The 18,999-nt window shown below is 42.2% G+C and overlaps 1 protein-coding gene across 1 annotated transcript in view; it reads left to right on the forward strand.

Annotated features, from left to right (window-relative positions):
* Positions 1 to 436: 436 nt before the first annotated feature.
* The window catches only part of LOC131838895 (beta-galactosidase-1-like protein 3), a 46,394-nt gene continuing 27,831 nt past the window's right edge, over positions 437 to 18,999 (forward strand). Inside the window, 9 exon segments of the mRNA XM_059185700.1 lie at positions 437 to 586; positions 1,368 to 1,493; positions 1,655 to 1,870; positions 7,824 to 7,892; positions 8,418 to 8,513; positions 9,566 to 9,652; positions 12,969 to 13,098; positions 14,548 to 14,629; positions 15,810 to 15,874. Coding sequence (XP_059041683.1) covers positions 564 to 586; positions 1,368 to 1,493; positions 1,655 to 1,870; positions 7,824 to 7,892; positions 8,418 to 8,513; positions 9,566 to 9,652; positions 12,969 to 13,098; positions 14,548 to 14,629; positions 15,810 to 15,874 — 894 coding nt within the window. The 5' untranslated portion in view covers positions 437 to 563.

Genomic DNA, 18,999 nt, shown 5'->3' on the forward strand with positions numbered 1-18,999 from the left:
TTCAAACTGTTTCACTGATAGGAACAGCACTCCCTTCTTTGCTCTGGTAATTCTCTTAATTTACAGACTCGGTTTGGTTAAACTATACTCCTCCAGGGTAGCCTGTGTCCCTCATCTGCACTTCTGTTACGCCCTGTGAAACCTTTATTTTGGCATTTACCCATTTACCCATTCAAAACACTTCGTCCATTGGTTTGAACGCGCTGTCTGCAGCCAGAGGGGCACTCAGCACAGTTGTCGACCTGCGGAACACGCTTAGGCCAAGTTGCCTTTTTTCACTCCCACTTATCGCAGCGTTTCCCTCCCAGCTGGCTGGTGACACAACAGTATAGGAACACCAAGGTCATGGCCAATAGCTCAAGACCCTCCCACATTACTCGCCCCAGTTGAAAGTCATCTGCGCACCCAGGCAGTTCCGACACGCTGGGTCCGGTGCGGTGCTCTGTCTTTCCTGCCCCCGCAGAGCCCGAGACCTCCTTGGCACTATTTGGCAGGTTCCCCCACTCCGGTGTTCAGCGTCTGGGTCTGCGGAGAGGCGGCGGGAGCAGCGCGGGCGGCGCGTGATGGGCCCCCCTCCGCGCTTCAGGTGACCTTGCCGCCACAGCGCAGCCGGCAGCGAGCCCGCTGTTCCAGGCTCCCCGCGACCCTCGCGCCTAGCGCGGCTGCTGGGTAACTTCCCGGCAGAGGGCCTGCTAGACCTCTCTCCCCGTTCTCTTGTTCTCTTAGCCACCCGGTCATCTACAGGAGTTTATTGGCTGGGCCCCGGGGCCATTACGTGGAGCAAGGGCCCCTTTGGACTGGGACTGCCTCTGGGTCCTCCTATCTGCTGGAGCCGCTCCTTATCTACTCGCCTTTCGAGCTTTCGCTCCTCCAGCTCTTCTGCCCACACCTTAGATACACCCGAGCTCTGCGGGAGAGTCTGTCACATTATCCCCGAGAGAAGAAGATCAGCGTGTAGACGCTGACAAAAATGCTTCAGGGATCGGACACTGCAGCCTTTCTGAACCTGGAGGATGGTGTGCCCCCCTCTCATTGAACCCCTTATCCCTTCCTCCACCTTGCCCCAGGACCCCCTTTCCCCAGCTCCCACGCCTGTCCTGTTCCGTTCCTGGCTGAGGGCTTCTAGGGCTGAGTCCGCAGTTTTCTGTCGGGACTGAGGTGGGCTGTGCGGCAGCCACAGGCGACTGTGGTACAGGGGACCTCCGTGGATCCAGGTAAAGCCACAGTCTCTCAGCGCGTTAGGCTAGCCTGGAGGACCTACCTAGATGTGAGCCTCTTATAATGCTGAAGTCGCATTTTAATCCTTACAGTTTGACGAGTCCAGTGCCTTCCCCCCACTGGTCATTGCTTTTTCTTTCTCCTTTCAGCCGGTGTCTCTCCTGGAAAAGAATCCTGAGCATCTTTTTCCTGCCACTTATCTTAGCAAGTTTTGCTCCCCGAGTGAAAGATAAAGAGGGTCTTATATATGCAAATGCACAGCTACACCCAGCCGGGTAGGTGTTTGCCTGAGTGGGAGAAGGGGAGGGTTCTCCTTTCTTGGAGAAGATAATAGCAGCGGGATGCTTAGAGCTTGTCCTGCCGCCAGAACTTCTTTTCCACTGAAGCTATGGCGGCCTGTCCTCTCTCTCTCTCTCTCTCTCTCTCTCTCTCTCAGCACGTTTAATTGGTCTCACCTGATCCCCCTCACGCTGAAGGACCGATCTGTGGGACTTGAGACTGTGAGCAGAGTCGGAAGGAAGACATACTTCACCCTGGGGGGTCACAAGTTCCTGATTTTTGGGGGCTCCATCCACTATTTCCGGGTGCCCAGGGAGTATTGGAGGGACCGCTTGCTGAAGCTGAAGGCCTGTGGCTTCAACACCCTTACCACGTGAGTGCTGGCTCTCTACTCCTCTGTGAACTTGCTACCTTCAGGGACTCCTAACCCCTGCACCCAGGTGCAGGACCTCTGGATTTGGGATCCCTTATCTTTTCTAGCATGTGTCTGATAAACTTAAGGGTCACACCTCACACTCAGTTGGCTGTGGTCACAGTCTTGGATAGGGGTTAATGAGAGAAAGACAGAAGCCCTAAGGGATTGCTGTAGTAATCTCTCTAATGAGCGGGTCATTGGGTCCCTTAGGAGCTCTCAGTTTAAATACTTAAGGCGAGTGTGTGCGTGCGCCCGCACCCATGTGTTTTAAAGATTTTATTAATTTGACAGAGAGACACAGCAAGAGAGGGAACAGAAGCAGGGGGAGTGGGAGAGGAAGAAGCAGGCTTCCTGCCCAGCAGGGAGCGGGATGTGGGGCTAGATCCCAGGACGCTGGGATCAGACCTGAGCCAAAGAGAGATGCTTAATGATGGAGCCCCCAGGCACCCCCATAAGGTGTGTGTGTGTGTGTGTGTGTGTGTGTGTGTGTGTGTGTTTAAGATTTTATTTATTTGACAGAGAGATCACAAGTAGGCAGAGAGTCAGGCAGAGAGAGAGAAGGGAAAGCAGGCTCCGGCGGGGCTTGATCCAGGACCCTGAGATCCTGACCTGAGTTGAAGGCAGAGACTTTAACCCACTGAGCCACCCAGGTGCCCATATAAGTGTGTTTTTTAAACGATTTTATTTATTTAAGAGAGAGAGCGCGAGCGCGCACAAGCGGGGGGGAGGGGCAGAGGGAGAAGCAGACTCCCTGCTGAGCAGGGAGCCTAACATGGGGCTCCATCTAATCCCAGGACACTGAATCATGACCTGAGCCAAAGGCAGACACTTAACTATGACACCCAGGCGCCCCAGTACATGGTGTTTTAAAAACAATTATTTGTGTATATGGAGGTGAGCTTGAAAAGGAATAGTAGTGTCAAAAAAATGAACACATCAAAGGAAGTACCAGTATCACTGAAGTTAAATTTAATGGCATTAAGGGAATGAATACTGTAGCTTAATGATTAAGAACATAGGGTTGCAGACTCAGACAGACCTGTCTTGGGTCCCAGCTCTGCCTCCAAACATCACATCCCAGGGCCCTGGTGTCCTCATCTATAAATGTGGCAAAATAAAAATTGCTTCATAAGTTTGTATTGATTAAATGAGATAAAACCTTTGCCTTGTTTATGTGAAAAATGCCTATCCCCATGCATGGACGTATATGCATTCAATTATGATGGCAAAAAAAGAAATGCAAACCTATTATAGTAAATCACAAGAACTTAAATATAAATGTAACATGATTAAATATGCATTTAACATGATAAATTTAGCATGATCTTTAACATGATTAGGTGTATACTGACAAAGGTAATGTGTATTTAGGGTCTACTGATGGCTGGGCATTTTGTAATCATCTTCACAGAATCACTTAATCTTTACAACTAGCTGTCCTGTGAGATGGCTAGTGGAATTCTCACTATGCAGGGGGAAAGTAACAGAAGCATAGAGGGCTTCCCTCAAAATGTTGAAAATAGAACTGCCCTATGACCCAGCAATTGCACTACTGGGTATTTACTCTAAAGATACAAACATAGTGATCCGAAGGGGCACGTGCACCCGAATGTTTATAGCAGCAATGTCCACAATAGCCAAACTATGGAAAGAACTTAGATGTCCATCAACAGATGAATGGATCAAGAAGATTTGGTATATATACACAATGGAATACTATGCAGCCATCAAAAGAAATGAAATCTTGCCATTTGCGACAATGGAACTAGAGCGTATCATGCTTAGCAAAATAAGTCAAGCAGAGAAAGACAACTATCATATGATCTCCCTGATATGAGGAAGTGGTGATGCAACATGGGGGCTTAAGTGGGTAGGAGAAGAATCAATGAAACAAGATGGGATTGGGAGGGAGACAAACCATAAATGACTCTTAATCTCACAAAACAAACTGAGGGTTGCTGGGGGGAGGGGGGTTGGGAGAAGGGGGGTGGGGTTATGGACATTGGGGAGGGTATGTGCTTTGTTGAGTGCTGTGAAGTGTGTAAACCTGGCGATTCACAGACCTGTACCCCTGGGGGTAAAAATATATGTTTATAAAAAATTTAAAAAAAAAGAAGCATAGAGGGCTTAACTAGCCTGCTCATTTCATCCACCATCTTCTCAGTGTATGACCATGAAGTTGTGAGTGAGGGTGCTGCCAAGGTCACGTATAGGTATGGGCTCCTGTCAGTGCACAGATTACCAGCTGGAAGCAAAAATCACGTTTGAATTAGGAACAGTGGAGATTCCTTCGTAACAAATCAATTTCTAAAAAAGTCCTGAAACTAAAAAAATTGGGAGTCAATAAAAATGGGTTATAGGGTAAGCCTAAAGAAACTATTCCATGGCAGGCAGCACTGTAACAGGTGCACATGAAATGATGTGAGGTTAACTTCCTGGGAATGTGTTTTTGGAGCTGGAGAAAAGGCAGAGGAGCCCACCCTTAGTATAACAATGCTGCCATTGACAGGACACGGAGATCCCAGTCCACATACATCTACGCTGTAAGGTAAGACAACCAGTTTAGTTATTCAGTTAACATGTCTCTAGCACTTACACTCAGCCAGGCATGTTCTAATCCCTGGAAAATGTTAATTCACATTGTCACTATATCAATAGTTTGTGGAGAGTAGTGCGATCACTGTCTTTTGTAGGTGAGAAAACTCAGGTGGGGAGAGTTGAAGGCAATTGCTTGAAGTCTATGTAGTATTAGCAGAGCTGTGCTTTAAATTCAGTCAGGCACCTGAGCTGAGCAGCTCAACTGCCTTTCATAATTGTGGACTTCACTTAGAGATTGAAGATGACATTCAGAGCATTTTGCAACCCCGTTTTTGAAGTCTTGTAAACTTAAGTCCCCTCTGCAGGGCATTTTATCATTTTATGAAGCAGAACTAATTTTTCTGTTTCTTGATGAGATGTTTGTCACCAGCAGTCAGAAGGGTATGTTGTCTTCGTGGTCAAGCTGGGGGATTTTATTAATAACATCAGGAAAAAGTAAAGACAGTTCTGAGCAGCTTAAACTTACAATATAGAAGGGGAAGGAGCAGAAAAATGTTAGCAAAACTCTATGGGGCATTTAATGTAATGTTTAACATCTGTAACTATATTAATTATGTTAATTCAAAAAATAGTTGAGTTCCCTTGCCTTTCTGGGGTAATACTACATTGGTTGTTACGGATTATACTTACAATGCTTTCATTATTTAAAAAAACAAAGAACCACCAGATGTCCTCACCCACTTAGACCACAGACCAGACCTAGCAGGACCACAGAAATGCAAAACCTGCATTGGAATCCGAAGTGAAGCCCCTTTCCTCCTGCATGTCTCTCCACTACCCTCTTGTGGCAAGGCTAAGCACGGTACTCACTACAAAGGACAAAATGCTTCTAGGGCTGTCCCCATCCACTCCTGCAGAGCTGATATAAAGGCTACATTTGAAGCTGGGAAGCCGTAAATTGATAATTGGCTCATTTAATATATAAAGAACTTAATAATAAATAACTGTTGAGTTTTACTGAGAGGCTTCTATACATCTATTGAAAAATTATATAGTTTTTCTTCACTCTATTAAAGTAGTAAATTATATGAACAATTTTTCTGATATTCAACCAATCCACAGCTCTGGATAAATTCTGTTTAATTATGAGACATGCACATGTGAATGCGCGCGCGCGCACACACACACACATACACACACACACACACACTGCTAGACTTCATTTATTAGTGTTTTATTTCAGATATATATGTTTATGATTATAATTGAAATTGATTTAAAATTGTATTTCTCTTAGTATCTTGTTCAGTTTTGATATGAGTCGTAATAAACTCTTCAAGTGACTATATGTTTTTTCTCTTCTCTCAAACTATCTTGAAAAAGAATTCTCTTTATCCTGAATGTTTCTTAAATTTCACCTGTAAAACCTCTGTGACTAATATCTTTTGTGGTTGTGAGGGAAGATTCATCTTTATTGAAAGGCTACTACTTTTTCTGCTAGAGTATACACTATTTTTATCCTGTAGATCTTTTTTCCTTTTTTTTCTTCTTTTGGATTCACTAGGACTTTTAAAAATTTTCCTTTCTTGGTAGTTGTACATCATATTGTGTATTTGGGACTTTTTTTTTTCTTGTCTATTCTTTTCACAGAGCTAGCTTGGCTTTATTAATATGTTCTGTATCTTTTTGTTGTCTAATTTCTGAGTAATGTATAATTTCCTTTCTTCTACCTTATTTGATTTAGTACTTTCCTCTTCTATTCCCCTACTTCTGCTCTACCTCCCCTTCGCCACTTCCCACTCCACTTGCTTCTTTACTCTTTGTCTTCTGAGTTGAATATTTAGCTCATTTTCTTTCCAGGATTTTGCATTTTCTAATATATTTATTCAGGGATATGGGTGTACCTCTAATTATTACTTTGGTTACATATCCCCTAAATTTTGCTGTGTAATACTTTGAATGTCATTTGATTTCAAATATTTCAGCTATTTGGGAATATGCTTTCTGTTTTATTTATTTATTTTACTTTTTATGCTTTTAAAGCATAGTTTTCTAATGTAGTTGCCTTTGTCTTGGGATCATGGACTACGTGATGAAAGTTTTTGAGATTTGTTGAGATTTATCTTGTATTTTATGACTGCTGCACGTGTTTTTAAGAATGTATGTGCTCCACCTTTGGGTACTGAGTTCTCGGTGTTGTTCTTAGATCCCCAGCCTTTCATTTGTGTTCTAGTTTTTGCTGTTATTTTCCTTGTTTCTCGAGGAAGTAGTTTAAATCTTCCCACTATGACTGTGGATTTATCCCTTTCTTCTCTGGTTTAGTAAATTCCTCCTTTACTTGAAACTATGGTTATAGAGAGCATGTGGTAATGATTACCATATTTTCTTGATGGATCATTTCCTTTCTTATAATTTGATGCCTTTCAACATCTATTTGTGAGGGATTTTTTTTTGCCTTAAAATTCAGTTTGCCTGCTATTTAAGATTGTTAGAATAATTCTGCCTCATCTATATAATTTTCCATCTTTTTGTTTTCAACTTTTTCCAGCAGTATCCTTTAAAAAGTAAGTCACTTATAAGCATCATTTAGCAAAATTTTCCCCTTTTGTTCTCTTAGTGCATAGCTATCAACTTTATCATGCATATTTAAGTCTCTAGCAAACCAACTCTTCATTCCTCCTCACAAGAAAAGATATTAAATACAGTCAGTTCTACCACAATGCAACATATGGATTTTAAAAGTTTACATTGTACAAAATTGTGTAATAAGAACTACAGAGCTGATGAGAAACATGAAGTTAGAGGCACAACGCTCAAGAACTTTGTTGGTGACACACACAAAAAAGACAGTCACCTATTAAAAATAGCACCTAATAAAAATTTTACACATATCCTTTTGTCCCTACAGTTTCAGCCTTAAAGGGGGAGGTACCTGGAAGCTTCCTTCTTGCTAAATCTAAAGCTGGCAATTTTCTTTACTACATCTCCTTTATCCTCATAGGAATTCCTCCTCCATTCCTATTTTGATTAGTTCTTAGCAAACATTTCTTGGGCATTTGAGGGTTTTATCCTTTTCATTATATGTTTAATGGGTATTACATAGAATGGGGTGGTGAGTGGGATAATTTATATATAAATTCAAGGAATGTAGAATCATAGGATTATTGGTAGCTTGGACCAAGTCTGGGTAATAAAGAAAGGAACTATTGACAATTATCATTGTTCATGTAATACAGATTTAATTGCCATTGAAACTCTTACTTATTCCAAAATAGAACTATCCCAGGTGTTGGCATGGATTTGGGGATGACCTACAAATTTAGAGGAAAGAAATCAGAAGATGTTTATTGTACTTCCCCCTTCCCTATTACAGCTATGTACCATGGAACCTCCATGAGCCAGAAAGAGGCAAATTTGACTTCTCTGGAAACCTGGACCTGGAGTAAGTGCTGTTGCTGCTTCTATGGCGTGGCCTGGGGTGAGGAGTCAGAGAGATGGCTCCTTGGGGTTGATTAGGAACCATGAGGCCATTTTAGTTGGGCACTATGTTCTCAGGACCCACATGCTGTCCATGAACCTGTTACTCCAAGGGGTCTGGGTCTGCTTCCTCTGAGCCCAGACCTCTTCACTGCAGCCCAGAGGTACCAAATCCCCAGTGTCTGCCCTGATTTTCAGTGTGGTCCAGCCACCTAGACTGGGACAGGGTTTGCCCCTCTATGGTAGCAAGGCCATTGGTTCACTCTTAGGACTCCCCTATACCCTGTCTAATGCCTTTGATCCTCATGTCCCCAGTGGGGTTATGCAGAAGGTCCTGGGCTGGGAGCAGGTAAGAACCCAGCTCCCAGGGCCTCTGCAGGGTGGGAGAGGGGGGATTGGATAGCTCCACCACCTTGGGATGCTGGTGGTGGAGCTATCCACCACGCCCTCCTCTCTGTGTCTTGAGAGTTGCTGACACTGACCTCCCTAGGGCCTTTGTGATGATGGCTGCGGAGACTGGATTATGGGTGATTCTGCGTCCAGGACCCTATATCTGCAGTGAGATTGACCTTGGGGGCTTGCCCAGGTGAACAGGGATATGAGTCCAGAGTTGGGGTTGTAGTAAAGTTGTAGGCTTTACTAAACATAAAACTTCAGTCTAATAATGAATGAGCACATCCTCTGTGTCTTGCACTGTTACTGTTGCTTTATATACATCGTCTCAGGTAATGGTTGCAGTAATATGGTGAGGTGTATGTGCCTTTGTCATCCCCATTTTATAGATGAAACTTCGTCCTGGTGCCCTGGGTGTGTGACTAAGTGTGCAGAGGGAAAAGCATCAGGATGATCATAGCCTTCTTTCCCCACTGGAGGGAGCTATGCCCAGCTCTGTCCTGTGATGGGAAGAATGGGAAGGGAAGCTTTAGACAGTGAAGAATGGGCTAGTTCTGACAATGTCTGATTTTTCTCTTATTTTATCAATGGAAGACCAAATTCTCTGTATTAAGAGCCCTCGGATCCCCTGCCTTCCCTCTCATTTTTCTTTGCCTGTTCTCTCATCTGTGATGATTGCCGTCAATGCAAACAACTAAGGTTCAGGGTGAGAATTCAAGAATGCTCTTCTGTTACTGTCACAAGCTAACAGGACTGGCCGTTTAGTCCATGGCTCTGCTCCAGGTGAGCTTTTACTTCCCTTTGTCAGGTAAAAGCATTGTTTTCCTCCAAGATGAGCACCTTCTCCCATCCCAGCTCAGGAGCAGAAAATGCATGACCTTGAAGGAAGAGGGTACTTCAGAGAAGTAGCAATTCATGGTTAGCTGGAACCCTGTCCAGTACTTTAAAGATGATCTGGAGGTGTGCTTCCTGGTTTATGTGCTCCTGCTCTGTGCTGGATGTCTTAGCTCTTAGAGGAAATGCAACCCTCTGCCTAAGGTGTATACACTGTGCTCAAGAAAAATGTTTTTAATGAATGGACGAAGAATAGAGGAGAGTATTCAATGAAAGGTTAAACTACCTCTTGTTAAGATGTGGGAGTACAAGTTTTGATAGTAGCTTGTAAAACTGCCAAAGCCCCACTCCACTTACCCTCACCTCTACCTTCCCACCTGAGACACTGAGCTTGTCTCCTTTTGCCCCCAGCTGGCTGCTGCAAGATCCCAATATGATATTGAGAACAACCTACAAGGGCTTTGTTGGAGCAGTTGATAAGTATTTTGACCACCTGGAGTTGTTCCTCTCCAGGTAAAGCAAATTTTCTGTTCCTTTCCTATCTTTGCTTTAGGAAAATTGTTTTTCTGGCATGTTCACAGAATAGACCATGCCCAGTCTCTATGAGAACTGAAGCCGACATTCTTGCAATTTTCAATTCTAGACTCTCGTCTTAAGTACACCCTTTACTCCAAGGTTTCTAGAAAGTCACACATCATACAAGGGACTGACAAAGGGTGTTCATTTGTGGTTGTCATTGTTCTGAATGTAATTGATATTCATTAAGCTCACTGATCTTCATACTGCTTATTTTTACTCTTAAATTATCTTTGTTGTTTTAAATAGTTAATACAGGCCCTTGGTGATAAAACTCAAGAGTATAAAAGAGTTTTTGGTGAAATAATTCTTCCCTCTTACCTTGAGCCAAAGCCATTCAATTGTCTTTTCAGAAGATAATCAATTTTGCCAGATTTTTTTGTGTCTTTCCAGAGATTCTGTACACATATAGAAGCAAATTATTTATATATACACTTATACTTATATATGTGCATTTATGCATACCTTTGCATAAAAAAATACACAATTCCTACTGGACTTTTTTTATTAAAAATATATTTTTGAAACCCTTTCTTTTTAATATCTGCATAGTACCCCACAATTTGAATATATCATAATTTATTTAACTAGTAACTTATCATGGAAATTTGATTTTTCAAGTTTATGCTGTAATGCATAACTTGGTTCATATGTCCTTTTGTACCTGTATGAGTATTTTACTCTTGCTTACATTTCAGTTTGTTTTCATTTCATAAATGCACAGAGCACAGACACCATGCATTTTCCTTTCTTCATGGAGTCTCCAGATCTATGCAAGGAAACCATAGCATGCAGACCAGTCTGGGATTAAAAAAAAAAAAATATATCCTGCAGTCTACAAGGCAAAAATTATTTGGTTATTATGTTTGATTTTTAAAATACAACTCTCTTCCAAACAAGAGAAGACAATGGTTGTTATTTAAATAAAAATAAATTTTGTTTTGAGAGCATATATCTTGATAAAACTTGAGCAAGGATAAAAACCAGTTATTAGGTAGTAGACCAATAGCTTATTATCTTAGACTCTTTTTTGGTGGGGGGGAAATATGATGCAGATCTAACTCTCTGTAACTAATTCTCAATTGTGAATTATGAATTACTCTTAGAATAATTTTAGAGAAAAGAAATTGCAGATTAGGAATGAAAATAAAGGGAAAGACAGATTAGGAAAAATGTCTCTGCCATACAGCTTTAGGAGAGATGAGCAGTGCTCTGGGGAAGAAGACATCATCATTAGGATTAAACTCTGAGTCTCTTAGGCAGAGTTGAGGTATGTCTTTCACTAGAAGAGCTGAAAACCCTATGTTTCTGGCTGCATTTCTGCCATATAGGTGGTATAAGATGCAGGGGCAAAAATCTCTGAGCCTAAAACTAGAAAGATTTTGAATGTTTGCCTGGAAGTTTAGGCACAAGTACAAATGCCACATACCATCAGTACAGATGCAACAAGCAAAGCGAATTTACAGATTCCCTGCTGGAATCATGAGGTAGGAGATCCTAGGAAATTTTTAAGAAGCAAGAAATTTCAAGTGCAAATGAAATTTATAGAACTTATTATTACTAAATTGTTAGTATCTTAAGGTTTTCTATCTGGTTGTCTTCATTGTTTTAAGTATTATATTTAAATAATTTTTAGAGTATCTTTCCTATTTTACTCGGGACTTTTATTCTTCTAACACTGTTTTATAAGGTCAGCTGTGAATTTATGATGCAGTTTTTAGGAATCTCACCCTTCAGGTTGGGGAGAAGATATGATTCAATAATACAAACAATTTTTCTTAATTCATCAGTGTGGAATACTTTTGTTCACTCAGCAAGGAATTCTAAGCAGCTGCGATGTGCCAGGTGCTGTGTAGGAACTAAGCTTCCAGTGATGAGAAGGACAGACATGGTTCCTGCCCCATGGAAGCAAATGGTCACTTCCAATATGAGGAGAAATTGCTGCAGTAAGAGAAGTGCAGGGCACCCCTCATAGGGTAGAAACAGGAGAGGAAGGGAGGTTCAGGGTATGACTTTCCAGAAAAAGTAACTTAAACAGTGACCTGAGGCATGGGCAGGCATTAGCAATGGTCAGGAGTCTCCAGCATGGGTAAAGACCAGAGAGCAAGGAATGGAATGAGGAGTTTGAAGACCTGGAAGAAGTTCAGCTGGTGTGGGGCATAGAAAGTGAGGTAGGAAAGTGGGAAAAGGTGAGGCTGTAGAGGAAATCCCACCACACACCCTCATTCTTTCCTGTCCCATTGTCCAAAAGGGAATACCTCACTCTGCAATTGGCGGTTACCCTGTAGGCAATAGGGCGGATGAAGAGTGGGGGCTGAAGTGGTCAGGCTGTCAAGAGCTCCCCCTGCCTTCAGTATGGAGACACTTCTTTCTGCAGTTGAGTGTGGAAGGACGTTGAAAGATTAAGTTAAACATTAAAAACTTACAATTTCAGTATAATTTCAGCTAGGTTACTGTTGATGACAGGGGGCACAACAGCATGGGAAGAATTAACATGGTGGGTTGGGGGGCGGAGTCAAAGTGAGAAAGCAAAGCAACAAACCAAACCAAACAGAACAAAGCATGAATGCAGAGAAAAGTGAGCGTAGACTACTGGTAACTCTTTGAAGACACAGGGCTCTTAAGAAGGAGAGAGCAAGACTCTCTCTGCCTGCCTCTCTGCCTACTTGTGATCTCTGTCAAATATATTAAAAAAAACGGAAAGAGCAAGAGAACTGTGGGTGGAGAAACAGTCCTGGGGTGCATGAGCTCTCCCTCTCTGCTATGAGGGTTCCAAATAAGTTTCCATGATACTGGAGGTCAGTTGGCTTGAAAGGAAAGGTTGAAGGTTGAAGGTAGAGGGAACAGGGCAGAGAGCAGGCAGTAGGAGGAAGGGGGACTCCGCTCACAAGTGGTGGCATTATCCTAAGGCAGGGGGACGAAGGGTGTTCCTTCTTTGATTTGTTGGGGAAAGTGAAAGGGTAGGCATGCGAGCAGAGGAGTTTGTAGGTTTGAGATTCATATTTAAGCAGATAATTAGTAGGAGAAATAGAGGGAAAACTGTGGGAGTTGCTTATCTCCAAAGACTAGGGAAGTCAGGCCTCTGTGCATAGATGAGTGCCTGGAGGTGACTGACTCCAGGACCCGGGGGTGGAGAGGGAGCACCAAAGGAACACGAGGTAACTACTTGGATCAAAGCTCACCCACGAGGTGTGTGATCTTAGCAGGAAACTCGGAGACTGCAGGCTTTTTCCACCAGTCACTTTACATTCCCCCTTGATCTCCTTGTCTCTCAGTACCATAAGGGAGGTCCCATCATTGCAGTGCAGGTGGAGAATGAATATGGTTCATTTGCCAAGGATAAAGATTACATGCTTTATGTTCGAAAGGTAAGAGACACTTGGTTTGTTCTCATATTTGCATCCTTCCTTCCTCACTCTGTCACCTTTATAGGCATGCATTTTTGAGGCCCTGCTGCATAGGTGACCCTGTGGTAGGTGCTATGGATGATGAGAATATGTGAAATCAAGTTCAGAGTCTCCATGAGTCGGCAATGTTGTCAGGATGTACTCAGATAACTTTCTTAGGAGATAAAACATGATGTGGAGAGATTATTCCTTTCTGTTCTTATCTCTGTGACCCATAATTCTCCTTAAATCTGGGGGCTGGTAAATTTACATCCATAACAAATAATGCTTCATGAATTTAATGTCGATGGCTCTCATCCTGCAGCTTTCTGACCTGTAGTGTTAACATTCTTTCTTCTATTGTCTTTGTTCCTCCATGGGGGGAATGTCTCAGGCCGGGAAATGACTGGAGTCTTGGCTGGTTGCCTTTCTGATGGGTCAGACCCCTTCCTGTCCCTGATTTCCCACAGTGAAGAAGCTGATGAGTTTCGATTGTAACCTGGACCTCCTCCTTAGGTTGCTGAGCAGAATGTGGGGTTGCATGTTAGTTGTGTCCACACAGAGACCCTTGGGTGGGCTGACCTGGAAAGCAGTGGGGAAGAGTGGGGAGGAGCTGCCAGCTGGGCAAGGAAGAGTGAGTAGGTGACAAAAGGGGAAAGAGGGCAGGGCCGGGCTCCCTGGACATCCTGGCTCCTGCCATACAGCTATGGCCTCTAGGGCTGGACAAGTTAGAAGGATTCCCCCTTCTAACTTTTCTCAGGGGCATCATGTTAGACCCCCATCAAATCAAACTCATTCTGTTAGCATTGTGTTTTCTTGATTTCCAGATTTACTACTTGACTTCCATGTCAGGCCTAGACATGGCTCAGTGAACATGTAAAATGCACAGATAGGGTCCTCCTGCCCTCTGGCCATCTGTCTGCTCCTCAGCCCTTAGTAAATACAATTTGCCAATTAGATTCCCCCTATTCCCTGAAGCCATGACAGACTTCCTTGCTTCCTTTGAGTATCCAGTTAGGATGCAAGTTTCATAAAGTTTATCTGTGGCCCCGCAGCCTTGGCCTCTTCCCTTCATGCACAAAATGCTTCATTTCTCTCTCTCTCTCTCTTGGATTTAGAGCCTCCCTCAAGTGCTTCCTCATAAACGTTAACCTTGTGTTTGTTCTCTTGAGGCTATGTCCATGGCTGGCAGAGCCCGTAACTCAGCTACCTTTGTGGTCATCCTTGGGAACAACATAGGCTGGGACAGAGACCAAGGTTCCCATAATTTACTGAATTGCAGATGGTCAGACTCAAAATTCAAACCTTTCTCTCTAGCTCACACATTGCCCAAATGAGCCCAAGCTATATTTTTTTCCCTAACTTCCTTATGTTTCCTTCTTCTTATGGGAGTAAGGGAAGTAGGTTCATTTTGTCCAGTTTTCTCCACAGGCCCTGCTGAAAAGAGGGATTGTGGAACTGCTCATGACCTCGGATGAAGCAGAAAATCTGCTAAAAGGCCACATAAAAGGAGGTACAAATTTAGACATATTTTAAGGAAGAACTGAAGCTCTTCACCAGCCAGCTTGAATCTTGAACCAGGCATATCTTGGATGTCTCTTTTTCCCATGTACATTGAAGAGAACTCCAGAAACTTGATACCGAAGAGGACTCAAGGTCCAAGTGAAGAGCTCACAAAAACCGTATCTCTTTCCCTCATTCATGTTGTCTTTAAACAGAGCTGTAATCAAGATCTTATGGCCTCAGTACCCTTTTCATAATCTTTCCATGGGCCAAGAATCTGGATTGGTGCTGGGCATGGCTTAGAATCTAGGTCTTCTAAGAGAAAACTCTTCCAATGGAGAGCTACATGGAGAATCAGAAGATAACACATGTGTCAGGAAGCTGGCATAGGCCAAGTTCTAGTCCTGGGATCTTATAGCTGGAGGTCACTGTGGACTCTGAGTGGAGTTCATCCTAGAGAGTGAGGTAACAGAACAGTTCAGACCAGAATCATAAGGTAACAATAGTGAGGAAAACGACTAAGGTATTATCAGCAGTCATTTGAATCCAGGGGCATATCTGTTAGGCAGTCCTTATTTCAGACCTGTTACTTCCATATATTGCTGTTTTCCCTTTCTCTTTGGTGGCTCTTCCCCCTCATTATGATGGTTTGGTGAGAAGTATGCTGAATTTGGATCAGGAAACTTCTATTCTGTTCCTAGGTCTAATCAGGTTGTATGATCTTGGCCTATACTACTTCTCTACACAAAATGTGATTAATTTTTTTTTTAAAAGATTTTATTTATTTATTTGACAGAGAGAGATCACAAGTAGACAGAGAGGCAGGCAGAGAGAGAGACAGGGAAGCAGGCTCCCTGCTGAGCAGAGAGCCCGATGCGGGACTCAATCCCAGGACCCTGAGATCATGACCTGAGCTGAAGGCAGCGGCTTAACCCACTGAGCCACCCAGGCGCCCCAAAATGTGATTAATTTTAACTGCCCTTCTTATCTTGCATTGTCCTTACAAGTGTCCAGTGATGTGAGGACATAGATGGCAACACTTTGTACTTTGCAAAATGGACTATGAGTAGAGTCCCATTATCCTTCCAACTTAGCACATCTTCCTTCTGTGTGCAGGGTGTGGGCCTGCAACCTCCCCCTGCTGGCACTGGCACCGTACTTCATGCAGCACCTGTCTCTTCTCTCTATAGTTCTGGCCACCATCAATATGGACAAATTTGAGAAGAGTGCTTTTGAGCAGCTTTCCCAGCTGCAGGTAAGGATGTCTTAGAGATGAAGAGTCTTTCCTCCTTTGCCTGCCCAAACCTCCTTAGCCTGTGCAGCTGGTATTCAATAAGAACAGGCCTGGAAAGGAAACCCCTGCTTCCCTGCAACCCCCAGAGCCTCAGCTGGGTTCCAAAGCAATTTGGGGAATTCATGCCTTTTGTCACGGGGAATGAAGAGCAAGTTCTGCTTCTATCACCATTGTTAGTGAAGCAACTCATGGAGATGACTAGAGCGAAGGTGAGGGAATTATGTGGGGTAAATCAAAGGGAGATGATGTTCTTTTTCCCCTGCAAGGACAGAGTTCAGAAATGGGCTATATACATTGCTGAGAGAGGACTCATACCTAGTTTTCTTGGAGTCAGCCTATTTTAGCCAGACTGCAAACTATGGGAGTGAATAACGGATGTACATGAATTCACTAACAGCCATGGATTGAGTAGCTCCTATTTCCTCTCAGTGGGTTGTCCCTTGTGATAGTTTCAAAGATGGAAAAATCATAGACTATGCCTTTGGGGATTATATCTTTTCTTCACAGAACAGCTGGATCAAGCTCTTAAAGACTAAATTGATTATGGTTTCCTCTGCTTAACACACTTTCCTGGGTCTCCTTTGTGCCTAGGTTAATATCCAAACCTGTTGCCAGGCTCAGCCCGCACTGTTCTTCTCCCTTAGGCAGGAAGGCCTTCTTCAGTACTGCAAAGTATGGGGCGAACTGCTCACTTGGCCAGAACATCCCAAGGTGCTTCCTCAAGTACCTTACACCCTTCTACACAAGTTGTAATTAAGGAAGAATTAATCTTATTTCCTCTTCTCACTGATTTCTACACATCTGACCTAATAAATGGAAGGGACTCTGCCAGGGCTGGATCCATGGCTATCTAGTTCTTAATGGCTGTAATAAGTCTCTTTTTTGTTGTTGGTGGTTCTTTTTCTCTTGTCACTATTGAAAAATTTTTACATTATTATTATCATTACTATTTTATGTAAATTCAGTTGGCCAACATACAGTACATCATTAGTTTTTGATGTAGTGTTCAATGATTCATTAGTTGCATGTAACACACAGTGCTCATCACGTGCCTTCCTTAATGCCCATCTCCTGGTTACCCCGTTCCCCCACCCACGTGACCTTTTGCAACCTGAGGAAGTTTGTTTTCTTGAGTCCAGAGTCTCTCATGGTTTGCTCCCTCTCTGTTTTCTTCCCATTCAGTTTTCCCTCCCTTCCCTCATGATTCTCTGCACTGTTTCCTACATTCCACATTTGAGTGAAACCATATTATAATTGTCTTTCTCTGATTGTCATTTTTTTTAAAGCAACTTTGTTGAAATATAATTTATACACCATTATATCTACTGATTGTAAGTATACAATCCAAGATGTAGAGTTTTACAACCACTACCACAATCTAAAGAGTTTCCTCACATTCATTTGTGCTAAATCCCCTGCTCCCATCTCCAGCCTAAGGCAAACGCTTATCTGCTTTCCATCTCTATAAATTTGTTTTTTTTCTGGACATTTTATATAAATGGAATCATACATGATCTAGTATTTTGTATCTGGTTTCTTTCATGCAGCTTGATGTTTTTGAAGTTCCTCTGTACTATAGCATAAATCAGTACTTCATTCCTTTTGATGGCCAAGAGGATCACGTTCTTGTATCCTATGTCTAAGGTCATAAACAAAGTCCTTCTTCTTTCATACACTAATATGGCTAAACATGGGTCTTGAAAATTGATCCAGTCTTGTATTCCTGGGACTAAACCTCCTCGATTGTGATGTATTATATTCCAATGAATTCAATTTGTGCGTGTCTTACTGAGAAGTTTTGTTTCTACCTCCATAGGGGCATTGGTCTTTGGTTTTCTTTCCTTGTGATGTCTTTATTTTAGAACCAGGGCAATGCTGGCCTCATAAAGGGAGTTTGGAAATATTCCCTCCTTTTCTATTTTATGGAAGAGGTTGTATAGAATCCATAGCATTTCTTATTTAATATTTGGTAAAATTCACCAGTGAAACCATCTGGACCTGAAGTTTTCTTTTTAAAAAGACTTTTAACTAGAAATTTAATTTCTCTAATAGATGTAGCATAATTTAGAATTATTTCTTCTTGAGCAAATTTGGTAATTTGTGTCTTTTAAGGATTTATTCTGTTCTGTTTCATCTAAGTTTATGACTTCATGGGCACAGAGTTGTCTGTAATATTTTGTTGATATTCTTCTAATCTTAGTTGTCAGTGGTGGTGGCTCTTCTTTCATTCCTGATATTGGTATGTTTGTGTCTCCTTTCCTTTTATTTTTTCTTTTTAAAGATTTTATTTATTTGACAGAGAGAGATCACAAGTAGGCAGAGAGGCAGGCAGAGAGAGAGTGAGAGGGAAGCATGCTCCCTGAGGAGCAGAGAGCTCGATGCGGGGCTCTATCCCAGGACCCTGAGATCATGACCTGAGCCAAAGGCAGAGGCTCAACCCGCTGAGCCACCCAGGCACCCTGTCTCCTCTCTTTCTATCTCCGTCATTGTGACTAAAAGTTTATCAGTTTTATTGATCTTTTCAGAGAACTAGCTTTTGGCCTTATTTATTTATTTATTTATTTATTTGCTTTATTTTCTTCCTGTTTTCTATTTCAGTGATTTCTTCTCTGCTCTTTGACATTTTTCTATTTTGCTTCCTTTGGACTGAATCAGATCTACTTTTTCTAGATTGTATTTTTGTTTGTTTGGTGGAAGCTGAGATTACTTACTTGAGAATTTTTTCTTTTCTAATATGAGCATTTATGTCTACAAATTTCCCTGAATGCACTGTTTGATATGTTGTATTTTCATTTTCAAAAATGCTCAAAACATTTTAAAATTTCCCTTGAGACTTCATCCTTAATTATGTGTCAGTAGTATGTTGCTTAATTTTTGAATCCTTGGAGATTTTCCAGGTATTATTCTGTTATTGATTTATAGTTTAATACTGTTAAAATCCAAGAATATACTTTGTATGATTTCTATGCTTTTACATTTGTTAAGGTTTGTTTTATGACTCATCGTCAGTTTAGTAAATGTTCCATGTACACTTGCGAAGATGTGTATTTTGCATTTGTTTATATATTTCCATTAGCTTAAGTTGA

Source organism: Mustela lutreola, chromosome 1, assembly GCF_030435805.1.
Source record: "Mustela lutreola isolate mMusLut2 chromosome 1, mMusLut2.pri, whole genome shotgun sequence".
NCBI classification, from domain to species: Eukaryota; Metazoa; Chordata; class Mammalia; order Carnivora; family Mustelidae; genus Mustela; species Mustela lutreola.